Genomic DNA, 15,213 nt, shown 5'->3' with positions numbered 1-15,213 from the left:
AAATAAATTTTATTACAAGAAAAGACGCACAGCCCTTAATCCCCCTCAAATCCCCCTCTCATATCAAGCACATTTATCCATTGATCTTGCCACTCTCTGCAGCAGTTCTAGAAGCCCTCTTTCCTGAGTGTCTCAAATAGTGGCTGCCATGGTGTCCTGAACCCATTCAAAACATTTCCCTTTCGTGGTGTTTTTGACTTTGGGGAAGAGCTAGAAGTTGTGTGGGACCAGATTCAGTGAGTAAAGGCAGACGAGGACGCACTGTAGTGTTTTTATTTGACAGAAATTGCCACAAAGTTTTGAGTTGCTTTAGGCCATGGAGGCCGACCCGAAAGCACGTGGGCGCTGATGAAAGAGGACGTCCAGAGCTGCGGCAGAAAGCGTCACGAGCAATGGAATGAGTGTGTTTGCAATGAAGGGAAATATTTTAAAGGGGATTAATGGGAGTGTGTCTTTCACTGCAATAAATCCTTTTTAAATGTAAACATTCACCACATTGTTTGATCACACCGTCTACACCGAAAGACTCAGAAACGAGCCTCGTATCTGGTCTTCCTGTCCTGAGCTGTGACACTGAATTCTAATCTAAGAGAAGAAACCACAGGAGAGAGGAAGGTGTGACTCTTCGGTCTGGCTCTACTCGCTCACTGGCGTCCTCTTTGAAGAAGCAGCACCCCTCACACACCCCACAAGTACAAGACCGTGTAAGAGACTGAGGAGGGGGAGTCTGACAAAGGAGCAGCAGAGCAGAGCGAGAAGGGCGGTGACTCTCACAGCTGTGTTCACCTCGTGTGTTGTGGGAACCTCGTCTCAGGATCTACCTCTCCCGTTATAAGATGCACTTTACCTGTCTCCTAATCCCAGCCCCACTGGGTCCATTTTCATCTAAAATGAGAAGTTCTTAAATCTTGGGCTTTTTTGGAATTCATTTTGATTTTTAAAATCTTGAATCAAAATAACTATCAGATGTAACTGATACATCGAATACAACTGATACATATCAAACATATCAAATATAACATATATAACTATCTCGAGGATGGTGTTTTCAGCACCCCACTGACTTTGAAGCAAGCATCTCGCCGGCCTCACCCCAGGCTAAACTCTGCGGGGCGGGGGGCAGGCAGAGAAGGAGGGCAAAACAACATGGTGTCTTGGTGACCACGTGAGAAAGGCCACAAAGTAAAAGGCTGATACGACAGGGTGAGCATCAGAAACGTGACACCAAGGGAAAGAAGCCAGACACAAAGGGTCCCAAGCCGCACAACCCCACTTTTACAAAATGTCCAAAAGCAAATCTAGAGCTGAAGAGGCAAAACCTAGGTTCCTGGTTGCCATTTGCGCTGCAAATGGGCGTGAGGTTCCTTCGGGCGACCGTGAAGTTGCTCCCGAATTAGTGGCGAGCCATGACTGCATGACTCTGGGACTGTGTTGATCCCTCTGAATCTCACACTCTGATGGGTACACTTGATGGTATGGGATTCATATCTCACAAGTAGCTGCTGAAAAAAGAAGGAAGGTTGCATAAAGCGAGGATTGAGAATTAAGCGCTGAGTGAATAAAAAAGAGGAGTGAACAACTTAAAAATAGGCTTTGTCCCTAAACAAAAGAAGGCTGCAGGATGCAGAAGGGGAAACAAAAAGCCAGGAGGCTCAGGTGGAGGCTCCTTGTCAAGCCAGGAGAGAGCAGGTGCTGCAGCCTCACTCAAACTCCTGAGGGGAAAACCTGCAAAAGCGTTTTGGAGCAGGAACCATCACCATGCATCACGAGACCTAGGAGTGAGCATCTCAGCGTTTCGTGCCTGGCCTTTGGACAGTTGTCTCCTTCTTGGAAATCTATCCTAAGGAGAGAATCGGGGTGATGGAGGTGTATATCCACAGGTGCTTACTGCACAGCCCTTCGTAATACTGGGAAAAGGAAACAAGCTACCTGACCAGCTGGCTAAATGAAACATGGGAACCTGACGTTGGGATCCTGTTACTGCTGAGGGAAACGTGTTGGAACAGTGTCTTAGTCACTTTTCTCAGCTGAGATAAAATACCTGATGCCCAAAGTTAGGAGAGGAGAGGTTTATTCAGCTCATGGTTTGTAGAGGTTTCGGTCCATAATCAGCTGGCTCTGGGGCAGAGTGGCATTGCAGAGAAGAAACAATCAATGGCAGGCAGAAGACAGCAAAGCAACAGGGGACTTCAACAGCATCTTTCTGCCCCTTTTATCTTCTCCAGGCTACTTAGGGCAGGCAGCACTCACACCCTTAATCCCAGTGCCCTTGAGCCTAACATCACGCCATGAATCGATTTGAGTGCCACACACTCTGGATCCAGCCTACCACGACCACATGAAGCTTTGGGGGACCTCTAGACACGGACACAACAAATAGGAACAGGAAAATGCAGGGTCATGGGGTGTAGGCAGAGGATCGAAGCCACCACATGGCATTACGTGTGTGGGGGGTAAGAGCTGAGCAGCGCCTGGAAACAGCTACCTGAGAGGATGAGCTGCTTTACTCTGTCAGGACTGGTGCAATGTGTCAGTTTCATGTGTGTCTTCTCTCTAGGGATACAGAGCGTGGAAGTTACGTTTCTTTTATGTACAGCTTTATAGGGGAGAAAAGCAAGGCTCCATTCAAGAAAATGTGTGTAGTGTTGTGCCATGTGCAAGAGGTGGACCCCAAACTTGGCCAACTCTCAGGGCTTGTAATTGTTATTCTCTGTTTTTTTTTTCTTTATTACAAACATTGTGAATGTCGAAAAGGGTTGGACAATCTGTGAACAACAGCCAATACTCAGTAGAGTCGTGCTGCTTGCTGTGTTTTTCCCGTCTCCACGCCCTGGCCCAAGCCAGAAGAGCAACTGCCCACCTTGGTAGGCTGCCTGATGTAGGTGGCCTCTCCAATCTCCCCTGTGGAAGAGCTGTCACAGAGTCACAGAAACGACTGTGGGCTTCCCGGAGGTCATGTGCACAGGCAGCCCAGAAGAGCCAGGCCTACAGATGGTGGCCCTGCCCAGCCGGGCTCCCACTCGGCTCCCATCTTGCAGGAGCCTGGGCCCTGGGATCTCTGCCTGACAAGGGCAAAGGGCTCAGCTGCTTTGGGGCTGAGAGTGACCCTGACAATCTCAGAGCTTGTGCGGCTGGGCTGGAAAGATGGACCAGGCCATGGGGGTAGGTGAGGGGACCTCAGAAATGTCACCCACCTGGCTGGGAGGAGGCCTGAGATCTTCAGCCTCGGGGTGAGGACCACAGTAGAGGGGACATCTGGGAATTCTCAGCTGCTGAGAGCAGGGTTCAGAGTAACCTGCGATCCCTTTCATTTCCCCACCTAGCATCTGAGAGAGAGAGAGAGAGAGAGAGAGAGAGAGAGAGAGAGAGAGAGCCCATCACTTAGCTGGTTCTTTCCTTCAGATACATGAAGCGCTTGCCCTGTCTTTCCTCTATTCGTTCCTTTACATAGCATATCAATTCCCTTCTATCTTTCTCCTGCTAATTAAATGATTTACAGTGGATTTTTGAGCACCTACTGTGGTCCAGGTTGTAATCCAAGTGCTGAAGGAGGGTGAGGATAGACTCTCAGGGCTGGAACCGTGGGACCTGACTGAAGGGAAGACTTACAGAAGACGTGGGGGGGGGCAGATGGGGGACAGACAAGCCCCTGGGTCGCTGAGGAGCCATCGTGGCAAAAGGCACAAGGAGGGCGGAGGGCGGAGTCCTCTGGGGGCTGTACTAGGGAGCCGAAGCTGTTGTCAGAGCTGCAGGGCTGCGGTAAGCAGGGGCAGGGAAGACAGCTCCGTCCTCCCCTCCACACTCCTGTCCTCTTGAAGGGTTGTAGGCAGCTGCAGAGTGGGTTGTGACCGTGGTGCAATCCCTGGGGCAGCCCCTAGGACCAGGGCAGGCAGAGGCTGGGCAGAGACTGGAGCCGGGAAGCCAGGAGAGTGACCAGCACCAACTGTGACCCATCTGGGCCACGAGTACCAGCAGAGGAAATGAGAAACCGACTGGCGATTAGCATCTCTCTGGGCGCTGGCACCATCCCAAGTCCATCCGGGCAGAGGGAAGAGTGGCAGGACCGGGGTGGGTGTGAGGACAGAGTCTGGGCTATAAACCTGGGTGCAAACGTGGTGTAGGTTGGGAGAGGGTGGTTACTGGGGGCTCCTGAGCAGAGAAAGGATGAGAAGCATTGTGGGCGGAAGCAGGTGGGGTGGTGACGTCATTTCCCGTGAGAGGGACAGGGTGGAGGAACAAGGTGCAGGGGACAGGGCGCTGGCCGTGGATGCCGAGTGTGAAATGCTTGCACTTCCCCCAAGAGGAGCGCTGAGTACCACAGGGGAGGAACCCTGGCTCAGACAGATGCCTGTCCTCAAGTCCTAGCTCTGCCAGCAGCCGACCCAGTGGCTTCTTCAGCCTCATTTGGTCCCTGAAGTGTGAGGTTCCTCTGAGCAATGATGTCCTGAGCGCTGGCTGGGAAGGTGGGTCACAAGTCTGGGCTGGGGACCTAAACGTGGGGTCATCGGCAAACAGAGCCAGGGCCCCGGGCTGGTGGACGTTCCATGAGTGGGTGCAGAGAGGAGCAGGTGAGCAGGTGGGGTCCCCAGGGGAAAATGAGGAAGGCCAGGGAGAGGGGGAAGACAGGGCCATGACAGGAAGCCAGTGGCGGGGAACAAGGGCGGACCAGGATGAGCCCTGGGATCGGCCTGCTAGAAGTTAAGTGAGGGGAGCAGGAAGTGAGGTGTGAGGTCTCCCGGGAACCCACCTGCCCTGGCAGAGCTACCCTAGGAGGAAGGCGCTTTCCTTCCGTGCGGGCTCTGCCCCTCCAGGAAGCCCTCCTTCCCTCGCTGCACAGAGCAGCAGCTGGTGCCATGTGGTCCGACACTCACAGCTGCCTCGCTGACCTCCGCTCCCCTGGCAACAGTGACTTCCTGTGGACTGTGGGTGGCTGAGGGACATCCCTGACTCTAGAGGTGTGCAGGGGCCGAGCCACCCTGCGGGTGCTCATCCAGCCTTCCCCGCACCGGAGGCACACACTGCTGGCTCCCCACACCTGTCCCTCGGGCCCCTCTCTTCTCTCTGTATCCCACCTGGGCCTGCTCCAAGCAGGTGCTCCCTATCCCTATACCAAATGGAAATAGCACCCTCCCTGCCCAGGCTCTTCCATGGTTGGTCCCTCCAAGGTTGCACTGGGCACTGGGTCAAGGAAAACCCAGGGTGATCAGGTCTGGACCACAAAGCTTCGACATCTTGACCATGTGCTGAGTCTCCCTGGGAACAAAAGGTTATGGAGATGAGCTCAGCCACCTGAGCCTGCTGCCGGGTTCCTACCAGGCAGCTCCTGTCAGCGGAACAGGAAGAAGGAAGAAGAGGAAGAGGAGGACGACAGCCTGGGTGGAGAGGATGAAGAGGGAAAGGGAGGAGGTAGAGAGGGTGCAGGTCCCCTCGATGGGGTGGTGTGGCTCAGCAGGGAGGTGAGGGACATTTCCCGGAAGGAAATAACCTGGGACATGACCCCTAGGACCTGAACAAGACAGGCTTGCAGGGAGCTGGGTAAGGTTTCTGCACAGGAGGAAGAGCACATCCAAAGACCTTGGCACTGGGAAGTGCGGGAAAGGGAGGAGGTAGAGAGGGTGCAGGTCCCCTCGATGGGGTGGTGTGGCTCAGCAGGGAGGTGAGGGACATTTCCCGGAAGGAAATAACCTGGGACATGACCCCTAGGACCTGAACAAGACAGGCTTGCAGGGAGCTGGGTAAGGTTTCTGCACAGGAGGAAGAGCACATCCAAAGACCTTGGCACTGGGAAGTGCGGGTGCTAGGAGAGAGCAAGACAGTAGGGGCAGGGATGTGGAAGGCAGGGAGGGAGTGGAGAGTGAAAGGACAAGAGGCAGACATGGCCTCATCACCAAGGTCCTGGTGACCCCTAATGTCTCCCAACTGGTTGGCAGAAGAGCTAGAATTTGAACTCAGGTCTGGGGGTGGAGCTCATTTTCATGGTGTCACCCGTGCTGATGAGCTTGGGAACACCAAGTGGGTGAGGCCCAGAAAAGCTGCTGGGGCTTTAGGCAGGGCACATGGACTTTGGCCACATGGACACAGGGCAGGAAGCTGTGGCTGCTGTCCAGGTGAGGGAAGGTTTGTCTGTCCCAGCCACAGTGGACAGCAGAAGTGTTGACCTCCGATGGTTTGGATACACAGCCGGAGGGAAGTGAGGGCACCAAAGTGTCTGAGCTTTGGGCCTAAAACAATGTCAGCTCCAGGGAGGGAGAGACTCAAGGTGGAAAGGTTCAGGGCAGGAAGACTGACAGGCTGGGCTGTCAACTTCATTGGCACAGGAGCCTGCAGAGGATTAATAGAGCTCAATTCTAGGCATGTCTGGATGGGTCATGGAGGTGCGACTTTGGGAATATTTCTGGTCACTGGCTCTGCCTCTCTGGCTGATGCTGTTCCCCTGCTCTGCTTCTTGGCCACCATGAACTGAGCAGCTTTCTCCATCACACCCTTCCGCCATGATGTTCCTCCCTTGGAGCCAGCCAACCATGGACTGAATCCCCTGAACTTGTAAGCCAAACAAACCCGTCCTCCTCTAAGATGTGGGTGTCAGGTACTGTGTGTGCAACAGGAAAGCTGACTAACACGAAGACCAATCTTAATTTGGACCTGTTCTGTTCGGGAAGCTTCCTAGTTAAGGAAGGGCACTGACAGGGTGGATGGACAAGAGTCTCGATCCCTAAGGAGAGGACCTAGCTGGGGACAGAGAAGTAGATGCTGTAGCAAGGGTGGTTCTAAGGCCATGGGTCTAGATGGGCTCACCCATGGAGGGAGTGTGGACCAAGAAGAGAAGGGGGCTTGGCTGTCAGCCTGGGATTGTCTCCATTAGAAGGCTTAGGAGGAGAAAACTCTGGTGGATGGAAGCCAGGGACCCAGAATGGGCTTTGTCAAAGCTGCTGGGTGTGTAGCTCACTGTGGCGGGATGCAGATCATTGGTGTCCTCAGCAAGACAAATTCTAGCAGCACATTGGGTCAAAACACCACTGGCAGAGCTGCAGGGACATGAAGTTGACCACTGGGGACAATGTGGTCTCTTTAGGATCGTTTTGTTGTAACTGGAAGCAGGAAAAAGTGGGACGCTAAAAGGAAGCTGTTGTGTCAAGTGAAGTTGTTTTTTTTCTGAGGTGAAGTCACATGGTGCAAATTAACCATTGTAAAGTGAAGGTTTCATAGACAATTAGCACATTCAGTTATTGTACAACAGCTGCTTCTATCTACTTCCCAAACCTTTTCTTTCCTCCGAAAGGGCAGCTAGTTACACGTTAAATCAGTTGCACCCATTTCTTGCTCTGCTCGCCCTGACCACTCATCTGCTCCTGCCTCTGGGTTTGCTAGTTTTGGGCACTTCATATGAACGAAATCATACAAGGGGGACTTTTTATGACTGGCTTCTTGCACTTTGCATAATGTTCCCATGGCTCATCCATATTGTAGAATATGCCAGTATGAAATTACTTTTTATCGCTAAGTAATGTTCCACTGCATCCACAGACCATATTTTGTTTATCTTCTTATCCCATGGTGGACACTGGGGCTATTTCTACCATTGAGCTTTGTATATAATGCTGCTATGAACACCCCTATACAAGCTTTTATTTGAACACCTGCTTTCAACTCTTTTGGGTATACATACCTCTGAGTGGAACAGATGGGTCATAGAGTCCTTCTATGTATGTTGCTTGAGGAATTGCCAAGTTGTTTTCCTCAGAGGCTAAGCCATTCCATTTTCACGATAGTAATATGTGAAGCTCCAATTTTCTTTGCCAATATCTTAGTTTTCTTTTTTAGTGGGTAATACCAAGACATTTCCCCCCACAGCCTGGAAGGAAACAACAGAGGGAGAAACTGTTGATTCTGAAGATGAACTGATGGACTGAAGGGTCACTGATGGAGGGGACCCTCAAGGGGAGAGGGGCAAGGCCCCCAGGCCCACAGATGGGAGAGTCCTCCAAACTGAGGATGCTTGGTGTTGGACTGCTGAAAGGGACACAGAGAAACACAGCCCACGTGGAGGCCCCTGAGTCCCGGGCTTGTCCCATCCTGATGAGGGGCTGCCCCTGATGAGGGCCACAGGGACAGGAGTGGGGAAGAGAGAGGGGACAGCAGGGGCCTTGCTTTAAACCTCAGTTCTCACCCACAGACATAATGCTTTGAGTAAGTGGTCAAATTTTCCAGTATGCACAGCACATGCCTGGCATAAGGAGGTGTTGGCTAACAGTATTGCCCTTCTGTCGGCTCCTTCTTTCCACTACACCGTGAATCTGTGGGTGGAAGGAACAGCTCACCTTCCTTTGCAGCCTTCTCAGTACCTGTGTTGGGTACATAGCAGCAGGTGCCATAACATTTCAGAATAAATAACAAGCAGAAAGTAAAGTGATGATAGAGATTTCCCAATGACCATAAAACAAAATATTTGCCAGGCACTTGCCGTGGGGTAGAAAGTCCAAGGGCACAGTGTCATCTGATCTACAGCCCATGACCTTGAGGCCACCAGCCCTTGTTTCCCCTTTCCAAAGGAGCCACCTGTCCAGCGTCACAAGTCTGCTTCACGTCCCCCGGGTTTACATCTGACTATAGTGGGAGGTCGTTTATTTATAAGGCATATTCCGCTTGCTCCTTAGACTGGACTGGGCCAGGGAGGTGCCAGGGCTCAGGTGAGTTTCTACAGCCCCGGTTTGCTTCTGGGAGGATTTCAACGACTGGGACTTACAGTACAGCTGGAACAGGAATTTGAAAGCCAGCTTCTTAGGCTTCTGGGGAAGGTTAAGTGAGGAGAGGAACAGAAAGTACTTATTGTGCTGTCTGCTAGATGTTAATATAAAATGAAATTGATTAGGAGGAATGATAGCTGCAATTATTATTCCAGTGTCCTGTAATTGGATCCTCCTCTCCTCCCCCGCCTTTTTTGGTACCAGGGATCGAACTCAGGTCCTTGCACTTGCAGGGCAGGCAGCAGAACCACTGAGCTACATCCTGGCCCCGCACAGATTTTTTTCCCCTCTCCTCTCTTCTTCCCTTCCTTTTCCTCCCTCTCTTTTTCCTTTCCTCCCCCCTTTCCTTCCTTCCCTCCTCTCTCCCTTCCTGGCCCTCTCTTTCCCCTCCCTTTCTCCTCCTTTGGAAGCTCTCCATCAAACCTTCCCTATTTTGCACAATCATTTAGTTTATGTTTTAGAATTAACTTTTAATCCATGCTAACATCGCCAGACAGCCTGGAACATGCGAACAGTGTTCGTGTGCTGGAGAATTTGGGGCTTAGGTATGCTGTGGGTTTCTCCATTCAGGGCTACCCACCAGCACCTTGTTGGAGCCCCCCAACTTTGCTCAGTGCCCGCATGTTAGAGAGACAGAGCACAGGCAGTGACTTTAGTCCTGCTGGCCCAGCCGGGGAAGGGAGAAAAGTCCATTTCTAACAGGTACCCGCCTTTGGTGGCAAACTGAGGCTGGCTGTGTCCCTTTTTTGGCTTTCACCTTGCACCAAGCACAGGCTGCGGTATCTGGGTGCTGGTCCAAGCTCCGTGGCCGGCCATGTGGATAAAGTTTCTCCTCTCCACCCAGCATAGAATCGGATACAGGGTTTTGTCACCACTGGCAGCAGTGATAACAGAGGTAGCTGTCTAAATATTTAGTCCAGGACAGCCAGGCTGGGAGCCAATCAGATTGCCCAGCACTGCCCTGGTCACTCACCCCGTGGCTGCTGCGTGCTGGAGAGGCCTGGCAGAGTGGGCTGTGGGCTGCCCAGGGGTCAGATGGGCGTCCAGGGGGCTGGGGCTGATGGTTATGCTGCTGGGTATAGTGGCTCGCTGCTCTTTAGGAGCTGGCGCTGCCACAGTGGGGGCACTGGCAGAGCTCACATCCGGGACGGCCTCACTGTTCACACTGTCACTGAGGGTAGGAAAGACAGGGAGCTGCCATACTTTGAGTCTTAGCCATGCATGGAGCTTATTTATTTTATGCATGTTGTTTAGTTTTGTTTATTATTCTATTGAAGCCTCAGAACATCATTTTGAGGGAGTTTAGGGTTCCCCAGGGAAACCCCAAGCCTTGTGAATGGAAAGAGTCGTGCTGGCCCGTGGGCCTTGCTCATTTACATGGGCTTCACCCAGGGAGCTCACCTCTTCCTCCCGACAGCCCCATGGGTCCATCCTGTTCTTTCCCCGTATGAAGCTGGGGTGCTCCCTGAGCAGTGAGTCTTACTGACTCAGCAGCTCTTCCTCTGCCCCACTGGTCTGGGAGCAGAAGATCAGAGGAGGCTATGAATGAGAGAGAAGCACAGCCCAGCACCCACACATCCAGGTGCCAGTGATGCTCCTCATTTGCAACCCTTTGGCTAGGAAGGGTGTGTCCGTCTCCCGTCCTGGGCAGGCTGATAGCCTGATAGCGAGAGCACTGGTCCAGGCTGGCTCCTTGGGGCTGGCTGAGCACCCTGTCCACCGCAGGCCCTGCTCTCTCCCCACACCGTTTCTGCTCTCGTTCCTCCTCCTTTCATGTGTTCACCCGCTCTGACCTTGCTCTGGTGGTTCCGACTGAGCATGGGTGCGGTGTATCCAACAAAAGACCACAGCTGGAACTGCGTCCGAGTTGTTCTCAAATGCCAGGCTCCAGGGGAAGCTCTGCACACCCACCGTCTTTCTTCCACCTCTGAGCCATGGCTGGACCTTTGGCACCATCCTACAGCCCACCAGGCTGGGCTGTTAAGCTGTTCTCTTGGTTCCTTAGGGTCTGCTCTTTCTACCCATTCTCCCCCCATGAACCTACCTAGTCCTGCAGTATTCATCACCATTGAATTCCTTCCCAGCCAAAACCTTCTTGAGTAACACTTTTATTTCCAGCTGCTCAAACAATATTTAAACTCTGATGGCCCGTGAACATCTCAAGCTTGATACTTCTAAACAAAATTCTTCATGTCCTCCCACTCCCAGATTTGTTACTTTTCTGAGGCTTTCACAGCTCCGTGAATGACAGGTGCCATTCATTGGACACCAAAGATCGGCTGAGGGTCTCCCAGGGCCTTTTCAATGCAGTGTCCCTCACCTGGCAATGGCCATAAGAGACAAGGGTAACTGGACTTCCGGTTTGGTAACTCTCCTTAGTCACACAAGCAAAGCCAACACTGGGACACAGGTTTCTGATGCCAGCAGCTGTGCCCTTGCCCCCCTGCTCCTGTCTTTTCAGATTGTGGTTCCTTAGCCATTTGGAGAATGTGGTCATCTTCAGGCACCTGTAGGACCACTGCGCTGTATAACTCCAGGGCGATGTTGATATCACAGATGTGAATGGCAGTTCCTGGTGTTGCTCAGTGACAGCCACGTAAATAAACCAGCACCGGAACAAGCCCCGGGTGTCAAGGCCATGGTCATTTGGCCTCATCTGTCCCCTACCTTCCCTTCTGGCCCCACTGCCTCACCGCTTCTTCTCTGCTCCACCCAGCCCACCCATGCTGCTCACCGGGCCTCTCTTTAGCCAGAAATTCTGCCACCCGGACACAGAAGTGGGGCAGGTACCAGGGTGCTCGTGTGTGAGGGGCGAGGGGTGGGTTAGTTGGGGTCCCCAACATGTCTGCATGTAGGTCCTATCTACCCATCTATCCATTGACCTAGATGTATTTTAAGGAACAGGCTCTTGTAATTGCGAGGGCTGAGAAACCCCAAACCCACAGCAAGCAGGCTGCCAATTCTAGCATTGCTAGTGTTGTAGTCTTGTTCCAAAGTCTGGAAACAGCAGAATCTCTATGTTGTTGTGTTTTTGTCTGTCTGTCTGTTTGTTTGTTTTCCCTGGTAGTAGGGATTCAAACCCCAGGCCTCACCTCCATCATCTGGTGGGAACTGTGTTTCTTTGCAGAGTGTAGGAAGCAGAAAGTACAAATGTTATTTGTACTCTGTCTGTTTGAGACTACAGGCTTAATGTTATTTTTTTGGAAAAAAAAAGTTTTAAAAAAATTTAAAGCATTAAAAAAAACCTCATTTGTGTAGTTACTGCAGTATTTTCAACATAGGAAATTGGAAAACTAGTAGAAAAAAATAAGGGAAATACTCTAAGCTACAGCCCCAGCCCTATTTATTTATAGACAGGGTCTCACTAAGGGGCCCCAGCTGGTGTCAAAATTACAGTGCTACTTCAGCCTCCAAGGGTGCACCACCACGCCTGGTTTATGTTACAGTCTTGAGGGACCCCTCCCTCTTCAGGGGACTTCCACTTTTTCTCTGAAGGTCTTTCACTGACCGGGTACAGCCCACCCACAAGCTAGAGGGCCATCTGTTCTGCTCAAGTCAAATGTTTCCCATATCAAAAAAGCATCTTCCCAGCAACAACCTAGCAAGTGACAGCGGTCATAGCCTAGCGAGGTGACCCATAAAGTGAACCGTCACAGGGAGGCGCCATCACTGATGAGGACACAAACATGCAATCGATTGCATTCCTGCTGGGCTAGCGGGGTGGGCTTGAGGATGTGGGGAGACTTCCAGAAGGAACCAGGTAGGACTCTGCAGGGATCTTGGAAAGTGCTGCAGGAAGGAGAGAGCCCTCTAGAGCAGGAGCTGGAATACCAGGGGCAGCAGCAGAGAGGCCTGCAGGACCTTCAGGAAAACAGGCGCAGGGCCGGAGCATCCCCTACATGAAGACCAGGACCGGAGAATTGGGGATGACTCCTTGGGGCAGGGCCTCCAGTGCTACACCGGAAGCCCACCTTTGGCAGGCTGCTGAAGTGACGTGGGCACCCCCATGCAGCTCAGAGCCCCACATCCAACGAGAGCTGTATGTTCTCGAAGAGTGAGGAAGCAGACTTTCAAATGTCATTTGTACTCTGCTTTGCTCTGTGAGATCTTAAAGGCTTTATTCTTAAAACCAAACCAAACCAAACAAAACAAAAAATGGAAGCAGTTTTAAAAACTTGTTTTTCTAGTTATTGCAGTATTAGAGAAAACTGGGAAGCAATGGAAAAACAATAAGATGAAAATTGGTCTCAATACCAAAGCCAAGGGGGAAGTAGAGTTCACGTTTGGCTTGTTCCTGCCAGTCTACATCGTATGCACACAAACATGTCCATCCCTGTTCTCTGTACCCCATCACCCCATTGTCCTCCCCAGTGCTGGGCAAGCCCTTTACCTTCCTTGTGCCCACAAGCAGTCCATGTGGGCTTCTGAACCATCTCTGCCCCTAAAACACCAGCTCTCTGAGGCAGAAAGAGAGCTCCCTGGTTCAGAATTATATTCCTGTAATCTACAACAGTAGGGGCTTAATATTTGTTGAATAAATAACAATGTAAAACTATTACATTTTAGGTGCAAGCAAAAAGATGCACATGGTTTAAGAACATATAATGTTTAGCAGTGTAAATCTATTGACAAGTGCATCTGCATTTTTTCTTATTGTTTTTGAGACAGGTCTCACTATGTAGCCCAGGCTGGCCTTGAATTCTTAGTAATTACCCTGTCTCCACCTCCTGAATGCTGGGAACACAGGCATGTGCCACCACACCTGGCTAATAAGTACATCTGTTTTTAATGTTGAATAATGCATATTTGTTTATATATCTTCCTTTATTTGTCAAGTAAGAATTTACTCTGAGCATTTGTCTCCTGACGTCAAATGATCTTGTGTAAGATAATTTTGAGAGGGTCCATGAATTTCCATCATATGAACGTACCATAGTGTGGTCAAACCTCCCTGTTAGGTACACTTTCCTGTTGTGAATATCGTTTTTCTAATGTGAAAAAGTGTGGCCATGGACATTTTGGACTTAAATCTTTGTGCACATTTGATTCCTGATTTATGATATATTTTTACAAATGGAGTAGTTTGGCCAAAGGGTACAAATACTTTTGTGGTTCTAGAAACACGCTCCCAGATTCCAAAACTCCTGTGCAATTTCTACTTCTACCACGCTGGTGACTTAGGTTATTGTTGGTGATTGTTTCAACTTGACAGGTGAGATTGACACTTTGTGATAACTTACACTGGTGTCATTGTCACCTCTTGCAGACAAGACTGGGTGTTTCCAAAACACACCCCTTTGTAAGCAAGAGCTTCTGACGAGAACACTGCAGGGAACAGTCTGTATTTAACAAGCTCTGAAGCAAACGCAGGAAAGGCAGAGAGAACCTAACCCCATATGTAAGTGGAGACTGAGGCCAGGAAAGAGCAGAGCAGAGCCCTGGTGTCTGGGAACCCGGAGTCCCAGTGAGGACACTACTGTGTCTCCTCTTGGTGTCCTTGCCTAGTGTCCCTTCCAGGAAACCTCCCCGGGCCATCTCCAGTGACTTACCATTTGCCGCAGCAAGTGCTGAATGGCTTCTTTTTTATTCTCTTTCTCAGGAACGACAGGACGCCCACAATCCGGAACGTAAACCATGAAGCTCAGTGAAACGGACCCTGCGGAACATAGAGAAAGTGAGCTGGAGAGAAAGAAAGCGGTAGGTCCTGGTCCTGGGCCCTCCCTTGTGAGCGCCTCCCAGTAACCCCGACAGCCTGTGCTTGCCCTCCGCTCTCCCGCCACCAGGGGAAGCAGGACTGGGGTAAGGTGGAAAGAGTCAAGCAAGCAGTGACAAGAAGCAAAGTTCTATGGAAGGGGCTGTGTGAACTGTGGGGCAACAGGATGGGGCTCCAGACATGCATGGTGTCTGCAGCACTGATCTGCTGCTGGGCTGCAGGACTTGGCAGGGGCCGCTATTCCAGAGGTCATTTCTTAATCAGGGAAGTTGATGTTGACAATAATCAGGTCACAGTCCTTTAGGGTGCACCCAAATCCCTCCACTGTTCCCCCTGCCTCTTCCTCTAGGAAGCCCTTGGTAACTACAAAGATTCTCAGCCTGCTCGTGGCTCCTCATGTCCTCTCTCTAAAGTCAGATTCAGGAACGAAAGCCCGAGTGATCACTGTGCTGGATCCCTAGGTGAGTTTCCCATTTGGTTCTCTTGGTCATTCTAGGGCAAAGGCAGCACTGACCCCATCTCCCAGGCAGGGAACTGAGGCACACAGAGGGCTGCAGCTTCCTGGCCAAAGCTCTGCGTCTCAGTAGGATCAAATGATGGCCTTTTTGCACCTCCTTTCTCGGATGAGCTTGGAGGCAATAGTGACTTGGAAGAAAACAGGTCCAGGTTTGCAGTGACCCTGCATTTGGCAGTACAAAGATCAACACAGGTCCCCTACACAAACTGCCAGGGAAGTGGAAACAGCACTGGCCTCAC

General features: G+C 51.2%; 1 protein-coding gene and 1 long non-coding RNA gene across 20 annotated transcripts in view; one reads left to right on the top strand and one right to left on the bottom strand.

The window, feature by feature from the left end:
* Window positions 1-2,222: 2,222 nt before the first annotated feature.
* On the bottom strand, window positions 2,223-14,371 carry LOC104874654. 2 transcript variants are annotated; one of them, XR_783809.1, is made up of 4 exons: window positions 14,294-14,371; window positions 7,667-7,852; window positions 3,195-3,326; window positions 2,223-2,553 (listed from the first exon to the last, which is right to left on the bottom strand). It is a non-coding gene; the product is annotated as an uncharacterized LOC104874654 (long non-coding RNA). The 2 variants fall into 2 exon arrangements; XR_783810.1 differs by having other exon boundaries at window positions 3,195-3,319.
* The window catches only part of Slc2a9 (solute carrier family 2 member 9), a 145,717-nt gene continuing 139,115 nt past the window's right edge, over window positions 8,612-15,213 (top strand). For 14 of the 18 annotated variants that reach the window (XR_783811.2, XR_783812.2, XR_783814.1 and 11 more), the window contains exons 1-3: window positions 8,612-8,687; window positions 14,344-14,441; window positions 14,807-14,918. Coding sequence is in view for 14 of the 18 variants with exons in the window: in XM_010641832.2 (XP_010640134.1) it covers window positions 14,379-14,441; window positions 14,807-14,918 (175 nt within the window). In the remaining 4 variants the exon portion in view is untranslated. Of the gene's footprint in view, window positions 8,688-14,061; window positions 14,143-14,343; window positions 14,442-14,806; window positions 14,919-15,213 lie in introns of those variants that run through there. The other 4 variants (XM_010641841.2, XM_010641842.2, XM_010641837.2 and 1 more) reach the window with 2 other exon arrangements.

The sequence above is a fragment of the Fukomys damarensis genome, unplaced genomic scaffold (genome assembly GCF_012274545.1).
Source record: "Fukomys damarensis isolate Sample0158 unplaced genomic scaffold, DMR_v1.0_HiC HiC_scaffold_35, whole genome shotgun sequence".
Lineage (NCBI taxonomy): Eukaryota > Metazoa > Chordata > Mammalia > Rodentia > Bathyergidae > Fukomys > Fukomys damarensis.
Note: the sequence above shows the minus strand (reverse complement) of the source record. Positions and strands in the feature narration are given on the sequence as shown.